General features: G+C 41.1%; 1 protein-coding gene across 3 annotated transcripts in view; it reads right to left on the reverse strand.

Annotated features, from left to right (window-relative positions):
* NDRG1 (N-myc downstream regulated 1) overlaps positions 1-12,004 on the reverse strand; it is a 91,778-nt gene that overhangs the window by 10,524 nt on the left and 69,250 nt on the right. For all 3 annotated transcript variants that reach the window (XM_072999356.2, XM_072999357.2, XM_072999358.2), the window contains 8 exons: positions 11,002-11,107; positions 9,502-9,622; positions 7,880-7,942; positions 6,234-6,294; positions 5,501-5,587; positions 2,871-2,927; positions 1,793-1,896; positions 788-844 (listed from right to left, as the gene is read on the reverse strand). In XM_072999356.2, coding sequence (XP_072855457.1) covers positions 788-844; positions 1,793-1,896; positions 2,871-2,927; positions 5,501-5,587; positions 6,234-6,294; positions 7,880-7,942; positions 9,502-9,622; positions 11,002-11,107 — 656 coding nt within the window. The remainder of the gene's footprint in view (positions 1-787; positions 845-1,792; positions 1,897-2,870; positions 2,928-5,500; positions 5,588-6,233; positions 6,295-7,879; positions 7,943-9,501; positions 9,623-11,001; positions 11,108-12,004) is intronic.

Here is a 12,004-nt window from a genome sequence, read left to right on the forward strand (position 1 = left end):
GGGAATTGCAGTCTGAGAACGTCTGGGTTACCCAAAGTTGGGAACCACTGAAAAAAGATATGATGTGCTCTGACTCCACTCCAAGATCTACGGTTACCATAACTCAAATGGCTGAACATGCCAATTCCTAAGGATTATCAAGCTAGTTCTGGCCTCCTAGTTTTACTGAAAAAGATTCGCTTTTCAGAAGCAAATGTAGGCAAGTGGAGGCTTTAACTTTTGCTTAGAGGAAAACAAAGATGCTCCTCCAAACACAATACATTTCATTCTGAAAAACAATCCCTCTAAGGTGTTAGAGTGCCAAAAAAATAAATAAATAGCTAAACTTCAAAGCATAACCCATCCTGATCAGAAACATACTGTCAGAGTACTGTACATATCTCACTACTTGAACTTAAATGTGAAATATCAAATCTAAAGTGAGGAACTTGCATGAGAACTTGTGATAGCATTAATTGCTTAACACAGGCCTGAAATGCATCTGCCATTAGCGTGGAAAGTCCAGCTCTCAGCATGATTTTGACAGTATCTCCCATCATCCTTCATCATTAGCTCCACTGGATGAGAACAATAGTGCCGCAATATTTTGAAGGCTGGCCTCATCCAGTCCCAATATAGGTGGGTATGAACTACTCCACATTTGGGGGGACCAAAGAGGCTTATATTAAGCTAGCGTATCGTAACAATTTACATTGCAGCCTAGGGTTTTTATCATTCATAGAAGGGACCTGAGCCAATTCGTTCTTCCCCTTTTCCAACCCACAGAGGGGGGTTGGAAAATACTCACTGTAGAGTAACCACACTTGTTCCAGGTACAGGCCGCTCAATGTCTAGATCTCTTCGGCTGAAAAACAAGATGGGTACAATTAAGCACATATAGGCTTTTGTGCAATTTACGAATACAAATTCCTTAAAAAGGCAAGCCATCATGATACAGAGGTTGCAACGTGTGAATTTAGAGTTCCCTGGAAGTTTTACAGTAGATCAAAGATACCTGCCAGTTTTAAACTCTACATTTCTGCTGTGTTTAAGGTAAGAGATGGGCACAAACTGCTTGTGAGGTGCACTTCATTTCCCGGCCGAACAACTGATAGGTGGTTCAGTGGCTGCTAAGTGGATGTCCGCTGGAGAGGGTGGATGCCAAAGTGCCGAACAGCTGTTCAGCTGGGAAACAAACTGTACGAAACCATTAAATCAGCAGTTTGTGCCCATCTCTATTTAAGATGGTTGAAAAGCCTGCAAACACAAGTCTTAAAAGCTTGTTAGACATTCAGTTCCAGCTGGCAATTAAAGAGTTGCCAGTTTGGCACACGCTTGGGAATCCAGCAGGGACTCATTAATTGCTGGCTAGAACCGAGTGAATGTTACACCCGGACAAGAAATGGAAAATCTCCATGTTCCACTTTAAATATCAAGATTCTCAAGCTCTCCCTGACTCCAAGATCTGGCATACTGCAGGTTTTCAGTCATGATCAACACAGAAACATTAATTTCATAAAAGAAAGGCTATATTCAGAAGGAAACATATGTAGATAGCAATGACAGAAAATCTCTAAGACAGTCTGAAGTACTCATCATCATTGTCATCATCTTAGAACTGCAGAGGTGGAAGGGACTCTATAGACCAACTCCGGCCCCTGTCAACAAGGCACAGTTGGGAATCCAACCACTGCCTCATGGCTCTGGAGCCAGATACTGAAACCTCTGAGCTATCCAGCAATACTTCTTTGACTGGTTTGCCTCAAACAACCAGGGGCACGTCCTCTCTTAAGAAAACTGGTCACACTGTTACCTGTTGTAAGAGTTGACAAAGAGATGCAGATTGTTTTGATTCATGTCATTGAGGATGTGTTGACGGTAGGTATGGATCAAATCTTGGCTGCTGTGGATCTCATCCTAAATTTAAGAAAAGGTCTCATTAATATCACAAACATGGGCAAAAGGATAAGACATCCAGTAGCATCAACGCTAGGTTCGTTCAATACAGATTATGCTGTTTTCTGTGTTAAAGATCTATGTCACTATTGACACAAAAATGGCACAAATACCATGTAGTAGTCTAAGAACAGGATTTCTTTTCTACCCCAAACACATTTAGCTTACAACTTTTCCATAAAGATAAACATAAAGAGCAACAATTCAAGCTTCACAATATATGAATGATTTTTTTCCAGCCCATACTTTCTACAACAGAAATTGTAACATGTCAAGTAATAGCACACAACTACTCTCCCACCTCGGTTACGGAAAGAGCTTGATTTCTATATCTTCTAATGTCTTTCATGTCAAGCCCCTACTCAATCAGGAATCGAAATCAAAGCAGATCTGAGAGAGGGTTGTCCAATTGTCTCTTGAATGCCTCTATGGTTGAAGCGCTCACCACCTCCAGAGGTAATTGGTTCCATTGTTGTACTATTCTAACATTTAAGAAGTTTCTCCTGATATTTACCCTAAATCTGGCTTCCTTTAGCCTGAGCCCATTATTACATGATCCTGCACTCTGGGATAATTGAGAACAGGTCCTGCCCCCTCTTCTGTATGACTACCTTTCAAGTATTTGAAAAATGCTATTACATCAACCCTCTGTCTTCTTTTCTCAAAGCTAAACATGCCCAGTTCTTTCAGTCTTTCCTCATAGAGCTTGGTTTCCAGACCCCTGATCAACCTTGCTGACCTTCTCTGAACTTGCTCGTTTCTTGGCATCTTGAAGTGCAGTGTCCAGAACTGGACCCAGTACCATAACTCAACCTAAACAGTGCTGAATAGAGGGACACTAGACATACTTGCAAGTTCATTACTAGCACTGTGTTACCGCATGTAAGTCAAGGGAAAGCCTCCGCCTTAATTCAAATGAGATAAAAGACACTCACTTTGCTAAAGAGATGGGAGATAACCATATCAGGCAAAGCATGAGCCCATCCAGAAATCTGCAGAGAAAAAAAATCCAGAAACAAATATTAAGACCATTTGAACACTTTACATGTTCTCACAGATTCCTGTGGCCATCGTCAAAATATTGAACTCATCACATACATCCCCCCCCAAGCCACGTTAACTCAAACACCCATTGCTCCCCACAACACCCCATGCTTGAAAGTTATAAGTACCGAATGATACTGTTCTCCATACATCAGAGCCCCTGGAAGCTCATTAGACTAACAGACCTTTGCTTAGATGCATACCTCCAATAGGTCTGGCACGTTGATTTCTTTTAGACTGCAAGACCTAGAATTTTCCAGGAATTGTTTCAGGCAGAATTCTAGGAGCTGCAGATGTTGGTATCTAAACATGTGTCTCTGTTGCCATTATCTTCATTTCAAAGAGAAAGAACTGCCTTGTTGGTCCTTGTGAGTCAGTCCCAAGGGTTCATGGGAAGGGCAGTGTTTCTGCCCTTTTAGATTAGGCATCCTTCAGTCTCGAGAGACTATGGCAGCATGCTCTGTATGGAGGACTTGGAACAGCGTCTAGTGTTGCTGAGGAGGTCATTTTGAGAGTGACAATCCCTTCCACACTAAAGACAAATACAATCTGTACCCCGTCTAGCTCCCTGATTTTGCTGCTTTCATGACTGTCTCTTCAAATTGGGAGAGGCCATGATGCACCACCTGCCTCTAGGCTGAACGCTCAGAGGTCAAGGTTTCCCATCCGTTGAGGTCCATTCCTAAGGCCTTCAGATCCTGCTTGCAGATATCCCTGTATTGCAGCTGTGGTCTCCCTCTGGGGCAATTTCCCTGCACTAATTCTCCATTGCTGCCCATGAACTTCCCATTAGAGGGGCCCTCCTGGACGATGATAGAAACAGAGACACATATGTAGTCATCCAAAGCTGCTCGGGAGACTTTTATTATTAGTTTTTGGCTACACTTTGCAACCTTGGGTCTCCAGACATTCTTGGACTCCAACTCCCAGAGGTTTTCACCAGTAGCTGTGGTGGTAAGGGCTTCTAGGAGCTGAACTCCAAGAATGTCTAGGGACCACCCCAAGAATGAGAACCACTGATACAGAATCTACAGATTTCAGCAAATGTTAACACTATATTAACATTATGTCATGTTTTAAGATATTCTGCCCATCAAAATTACAGTGTTCAAATTCATCTGTGTTTCACTAGCTAAGAAAAGAAGGCCATCAATGTTTCTACCTCCAACATACTATTTACCAATGTTTGGGAAAAAAAACATTAGAACTAACAGGCAATGCAATTTTAGAAGAGGTAGGTTGTTTGAAGACCTCCAGAAATAATTCGCTGAAGTAAAGGGCAGCCATGGGGTCCAAACAAAATGAGATCCAAATGCAAAACCAGGTGATATCTTTGTATAATAATTCAGTGACCCATATACAACACACTCCTTGCTGCTCTTTCAATCAGCTTTTACAATGTAATTGTAGTTTTATTGTTTTACAATGGTTTTATTGATGTTTTATGCTTTTACAGTGTAATTCTTTGACCTGTTTCTGGGGCATGTTTTGATTCCTGCCTGCAGAAAAGTAGTGAAGAAATAATAAAGCATTACCCATTTTATTCTGAGGGAGAGAAATAACAGCTGCTAGCTCACCCGTTTAATTTGCCTGACACTAAAGGCACCATTCATGCTACTTATGCCTTCAGATGTCTATTGTGTCTCACTGGTGCAAGCTGCTGTACAGTTTTTAAGAAATCAAAACAATGCTTTTCAGAATTCGGATTAGGCTGTGATGTTTGTGTGTTGCTCTTATAGCCGGCCGATGTCCCTGAAAGCGGGGGACACACCTGATAGTTCCAGGATATTCGTTGTGACACCTTTGTTCCTGAAGTATTTTCTGTCCGCAAATAATTGGAAGCAACTTGGAGAGATGACTGCCAAGCACCACGCACTGCTGGTGGTGTGATGTACATGGACCCCTCGTCTCCACAGGGGACAAAACTTTTGCTCTTCCAGATGTTTTCAACTACAACTCCCGCAATATCTTACTATTAACTATGTTGGCCATGACTTCTAGAAGATGAACTCCAGGAATACCTTAAAACAAAAGGTTCTCTGTCCTTATCCAATGACTCGTGAATTGGTCTAAAATAATGTCCTAAATGTTAGGAAAGCAGAAATGTGAGGAATGTATACAAACTAGAGGAAGCTAAAACGGATGCTCATCCATCCTTTAATTTTTGGAAGAGCTAAGTAGTTGGGTTGAATGGGTGTATGTGGGCAAAGTTTCATATGGCTCAAAGACATGTATGGATGCCAAGATCAAACCCATCCAAGTTCTGCTTCAGGAACGGATTCCTTCAAATCTATCCTAAAATAAAGTTTCCAACCAATGTAATGGGAGCTTTCATGAACAAGTCCACTTCATCAGACTTGTCCACAAAAGCTCACATTAAAAATTGCAAAGGCTAGTCTTTAAGGTGCCACCACGTTTTTGCCTCTCTCTCTTTTTCGCTCTTTATTTTTATTTTGTTTTCACCTATAATGCTTGCTCAGACGAACACAGCCCCCTCTTCTACAACAAATGCAATGTTTACCTTAGTGGCTGCCCAGTCCATCCATCCTTCAGCACATGGGTTGACATTAATGAGAACAAGTCCTTCCACCATATCAGGATGGTTAAGCTGCAGGTTGAAGAATTCAAGACATGTTGCAGAATCAAGTGTAACATGGAAGATCTTGTTTATTAAGAGAGACCTTATATATCTTGGGGGGAGGACACAGAATTCTCTAATGATAAATAACTATCATGGACCACCAAGTCAATTCTGACTTATGGTGATCCTTTTTTTACAGTTTTCTAGGAAGAGAACAATAAGAAGTGGTTTACCATTCCCTTCTTCCGAGGACATTCTGAAACTGTGCAACTTTCTATAGAATTATAGAATAGTTGAGCTGAAAGGGGCCTATAAGGCCATCGAGTCCAACTCCTGCTCTATGCAAGAATACAAACTGAAGGATATCTGATGGGTGGCTGCCTACTTTTCTGTTAAATGCTTAAGGTTGCTGGTTCCATTATCGTACTGCTCTAACAGTTAGGACATTTTTCCTGATATTCAGCCTAAATCTGGCTTCATGTAGCCTGAGCCCATTATTACATCTCCTGCACTCTGGGATGACTGAAAACAGATCCTGCCCCTCCTATGAATGACTTACCTTTCACATATTTGAAAAGTGCTATCCTATCTCCCTCTCAGTCTTCTTTTCTCAAGACTAAAAATGTCTATGTAATAGCTTTTTTGGATTTTCAGAAAAGCATTGAACACTTACAGCAAATCTTGTTAAGATGTAGGCACCTGCTCCAGTTCCCATTCCAATCACACTCTTCAGTCTAAAGGAGAAAGCATGGAGAATTGAAGGTTTCTCTAAAGACCATTTTTATGGAGCCACACATCCATTATTTCGTAATAGATCTATTTCCTATTAACTTACAAAAGGGACAAATGCAACTTCCTCAATTGTTCAGACTACAGTGGGGCAAAGCAGAAGGCAGACGTGCTACTCATAAAGTACTAGCCTGATTATCACCCAATGACCACCACCAAACCAAGAGAGAGTACAAACTGCACAAGTACCAGGGGTAGATGAAGCTTGTTTTCTAGACATATCTGACATAAAAAAACCTGACAGACAGACTGATAGGCTATAGAAAAATATTGGCATTGAACAATTCTATCCTATAGGACATGGCCATAGATAGATGATTTTCGAAGAAGCAGCCATGTTAGCGTGTCTCACCATGTACAGCAAAAACAAAAGAAATAATAAAACCAGAAGTTCTGACACACGTTAAAAACCAAGAGAATTACTTCAGCGAGAGCTTTTATGGATTATAATCCACTTTCTCAGGCACAGTGTGCAATATTCAACCAAAAAGGTTAGACACATGGTTTGTAAAGTTGTGAGGGTGAGGAACGTGTGAAGAAAGCAGCAAGCACAGATAATAGCCTTTCAATATAATGGTATTATTAACTCAAGCAATGAACTTTCGAAGTGTTGATTACTCAGACTTCTTCTGGACCCACAATGCTAATCAATCCTTGTAAAATTGTATTTGGGGTGCTTTGTATTTGCCTCAGAGACTAGCCAGAGAGAAAAGGTACGAAATGGCCACTTCGCCCCCCCCAAATACAGTGGTGCCCCGCATAGCGACGATAATCCGTTCCAAAAAATTTGTCGCTATGCAGATTCGTCGTTAAACGAATTGCTCCTTAAGCGAGGCACCACTGTAATTGCTGTTTACCTTTTAATTCTGACTAATAACAGGCTCTGCTAACACCCAATCATCACAGTTTGTACCAAAAGAGAATTTGTTTACAAGCACGTGGCCTTCCTTTTAAAAAAGTGTTAAGCCCATGTAAAATTAGCCAACTGATAAAGCCACAAATTTTTTATTTTTTTGTACAAGAGACTAATTCTGAACGGCTCATATGGACACTGGAAGATAAGTTTTGGCCTAAAGTGAAGCATATGGAAGAAATCAGCCATTTAACACTTGGATTATTATCTCTCACCAGGGTAAATATACATAAAAACAAACGGAAGAGCTAGCGAATTGTCACAATTGCTAACGCCATGTCAGCCAAAAAAAAAAAAAAAAGGCACAATAGATTTAAAAAGTCTAGTTTTGTTCACAGTAATGGATGAGGTTCCATTTCTATTAAGACAGCTAAGTTTCCCCTGCCCCCATTGCACAGTGACCTCTGTACCCAGAGTTATGTGAGATCCCCTCAGAACCAAACTGTAATCAAGAGGTCCAAATGGAGTTCACTTTAAATAAATGTCAGAGGATGCAACAAGAGGGAGACACGATGAAGTAATCTTGGTGCCAAGTGTCTGTAAGCAGCCTTGGAAAGCAATAAAACTTGTCTGAAATTATATGAGGAACCTTAGGTAAGGTGAACGTTTTGACTTACCCAAACTGTTTCAGAATTCCTGGCAGCATTTCCGCCAGCTGATCCATGGAAGGGTACATGTATCTACAAGAACAGTGATTGAGAACATCGAATTTAATCGTGTTTTGATAACTGACAGTTGTTCTTTCTAAGCATACAGGATCAGAACCACAGCCCATCTATGCCTATGATTGGTTCACCTCTCGAGGTGAACCAATCATACCGCTTTGTCTAGACCAGAAATACATCCTACAGTCAGTCTTTTTGTTCTGACACACATCTATGTGGGGAAGCACGCTATCTCCCTCTGAGAAGGGGCCCCATTGGAGAAAGCGGGGCTGGGAAGCTAGGGCGCCCACAGAACAGGGGTGCGGCCGGACGGCTGAACCGATAGTTTGCGCCCATCTCTAGTTAATAAATAATGGCTGAAATCCTGCTGGGCAGCTATGTAAAAAGCATCGCCCTTGCAAGCCGATGGTCTTCCCTGAACAATTCTCTGTAGGCATTAGCTGTTGCATGCGGAGCCACGCAGCTCACTGTGCAACAGATAAAGTCTACGGAGATTTCTTAATGTGAGGCAACTCTCCTCCAAAACTTACACCTTTGGCCTAGCAGTGCAACAGGATTTCAGCTGATGGGTGAAGCAGGCCTGGAAAAAAAAAGGACACCTTATTCTAAAACTTAAGGTTTTTGGCTACCACTTCCATGATAACAGCTGACAATGCTTCACATGTTGACTGTCACAGCAGCTCATTATTCATAGAAGAGAAAAGCATAAAAATAGCCTTCTGCAAGGGGCAGGAGTGTCATCAAGGCCAAATAAGATAGATAGATAGATAGATAGATAGATAGATAGATAGATAGATAGATAGATAGATAGATAGATAGATAGATAGATAGATAGATAGATAGATAGATAGATAGATAGATAGATAGATAGATAGATAGATAGATAGATAGATAGATAGATAGATAGATAGATAGATAGATAGATAGATAGATAGATAGATAGATAGATAAAAGCACACAAAGAAACATACACACAAGATCACAGAGGTACCCCCACTAGCAGGTGTTCTTGTCCGTCTACTTGTACCCACTACACCGTCTGTGTTGCAGACTTGTGGTACGTTTTCGGTGTTCCCTTAATTATCTACCTAACGTTAATTTGTAAATCTGATTTATAAACTCTGTTCTTTAACGTCATGTTCTGAGAGCTTGCATCAAGACCAGGAAATCCCACCTTTGGGATTCAGAGCAGGCAACAGATAAAACCAACATTCTGCCAATTCACACTATCCCCTCGGTAGAGTACTCTGATTGTATGTACTGTTTCAGACTGGATTTCACCTTCTGAGTTTTAATGAGCCCAATGTGGTGTAGTTAACAGACTGATGGACGAGGACTCTGAAGAACAGGGTTCGAATCCATCTACTCAGTCATGGAAATTCACTAGGGGAGTGGAACTGGTAAAGCCAGTTTTAAATATCTCAATTACCTTGAAAGCTCTGTTACTACTATAAGCTGGTTTGGACTTGAGAGCACATAACAACAATTTATTAACATGCAGAACTCTGGGGAGAGGATAAAAGAAAAATATAACAAGTATTATACAATGAAAGAAGTCTAGAGAACTAGCTTACCCAGGTGGAAAAGAAGCTGCACCATCTTGCTGACCAGGGGCATCCACGTGGCAAACTGCAAAATGCTGTGTGATCTCCTGCATATCTTCAAAATTGAAGAGGGGGTTGAAGCAGGTTTTGTCTTCAGAGGAAAAGGTCCCGGGACGAGGCAAGAAGGTGGAAACATTAATGGTTGTGTCAGTACGAAGTAGAAATTCTCAAGGTATAACCAGAGGCTTAGAATGGAAACTCTCTGAATATTGCATTTCTCATTAAAAAGTAAACATGACAGCCTGTTCTTGAAGCCTTTAAACTTTATAAACCTACAAGATACTTTTCTCTGAAAAATGTTCAACGAAGTTTGCCTGAAGTGCTCTATGTAAGGAGGTATTTTAAAAGAAAAACACAGACAGCTGCTCTCTGGCAGCATAAGATCCAAGCTGATTTTCTTGAAGATTCTGCTTTTGTTTCTTTCGGATGCTTACCTATTCTGTAATTTAAAAAAAGTCTTTATGGCAGATAAATCTAATCTACATTAGCAAAGACCGTACAGATTTACTCCAGTGATCTGTATCTTGGCCATGCTAGCTGAATGAGCTGCTGCTTGACAGCGGAACGGACTGCCTCTGGTTTTTAGGGCTTTTAAATCAAGAGTCAGAATGGGCACTTATCGACATAATAGGGGATTTCCTGAATCAACAAGGCAATGAACTTCTATGAACCACAGAGAGATATTGGAATTGTGGACAGCTCCTCTGAAGACACTTCTGGGAATCCTTGATCTTGTGCGCAAGATCACTTAGCTAGCCTTAAGTGGTTCACGAAGCCTTGGCAGAGCTGACCTCTTGACGAGGGCTGAAATATGCTCAGCTTTCAATAAGACATTTTTCACCCTCTTGGTATTTGGACCTAAATCTAACTGCTAGTTCCAACCAAAGGAGATCCACTGCTGAATGAATGGTGTGAGTCAACACTAATGTCAATCCCATTGATCCAATAGGTCTCCTTCGGCTGGGACTAGCAACAGGATTTAGGTCACTGACTATTTTTGGGTAAGTCTTCCAGCTTGTCGCGTTTGGATAATTTATGGGACAGTAATGCTAGAAGTGGACTTAAATCCTTAGCACACTAGTTCAAATACACTTTTCTTTACTCCTTTTTGTACACATGATCTACTGCATGCAAAAGTGGCTTTAGGTTTCATGCAGCCACACAAGAATCACCTTAGGAAAAGAGGAGGCACGGATATATGAGATTGTACTATTGTGAGATATACCTGCTTCTCCAGTGTTTGCCAGTAAGAATTCAATTATTTCTCTCTGCATCAACTAGGAAAATTCTCCCATTAGCTGAACTAACCAGCAGCTCATTTATATCAACACAAGATACTCCCACAAGTTCCACTGGATCATGAAGATAAAGCAGCTGAAGCTGAGATAATCAGCTTTACGTTGCACAAAAGTTTGCGAAACGACACATCCAATTGAGCTAGACGAGTATTATCACATTTATTACACTTACGATTCAATCCGATATCATGGTACGTTAGGATGGCAGGCCTGTTGCCCCGTAGAGTTCCGCACATGGTGACATGCACGGAGCCATGTACCGTTTCCACATCTTGTTCCTGGAGGAGAAAAGGCGATCGGTTGTTAAAGCGTTCAACTCCCTTCAAAAAAAGGTTTCCATCATCAACAAAAGTTTATCTGAACTCTATCTTTTTTTCAAGACAGGCTCTGCTGAAGTTTATAACACCAGTTACACACACTGATTTTTTTCACTGGCTGGCCCCACTTTAAATTATACAACATCCGACAGCACGTCACAACCGAAAAACATTGCACAGGCTTCCGTTCCATCCAATTCCTGTCATAATATGCTTACAAAGTACAGTAGCAGCTCTTATTCGGGGGGGGGGGGGGGAATGTAATCTCCCTCTCAGTCATCTAAATTCTGCTACGAAATGGAAGCCTGAGGAGTGTACAGGACATTTACTGACAAGATGCTGAAAATACTGAGCAATTATGATTTTACATGTTCTAATTCTGAGAAGCACAGTCGGAACGGAAGTGCTGCAGAAGGACAGGCAAGGCTCACAACATTTTAGGGCCAAAACATAGGTTGAAAGTGTATTTTCTCCTCTTACATCATAATGCACATTTTTCAGTGCTTTATGCCTGACAAATCAAAAACGTAAAAAGCCCCGTTGTTTCTCAGTCCCAGAACAAAAATGAGGCAATTTGCCACATGCATCCAAAGTCTTGTCAGACTCAACAATCTGCCTTTTCCTCTTAAGGGCACCCTGTTTCTAGATGCAGGATCAGCCTAATTTACAGAGGCTTTAGGTTCCTCTCAGTTTCTCATTCTGTTTCCCCTTGTAACCTTCCATTCATCTCATTCTCTCTCACTTCGAGATCAATCAAAAATGTTAATAAAAAATTTCCATGGTAATTTGTTGATCCACGCACATTTCTCTTAATATACGCGTGGTAATTCTCAAGCAGCTTCACCATACAAAATGTTT

Source organism: Pogona vitticeps, chromosome 4, assembly GCF_051106095.1.
Source record: "Pogona vitticeps strain Pit_001003342236 chromosome 4, PviZW2.1, whole genome shotgun sequence".
Taxonomy (NCBI): Eukaryota; Metazoa; Chordata; class Lepidosauria; order Squamata; family Agamidae; genus Pogona; species Pogona vitticeps.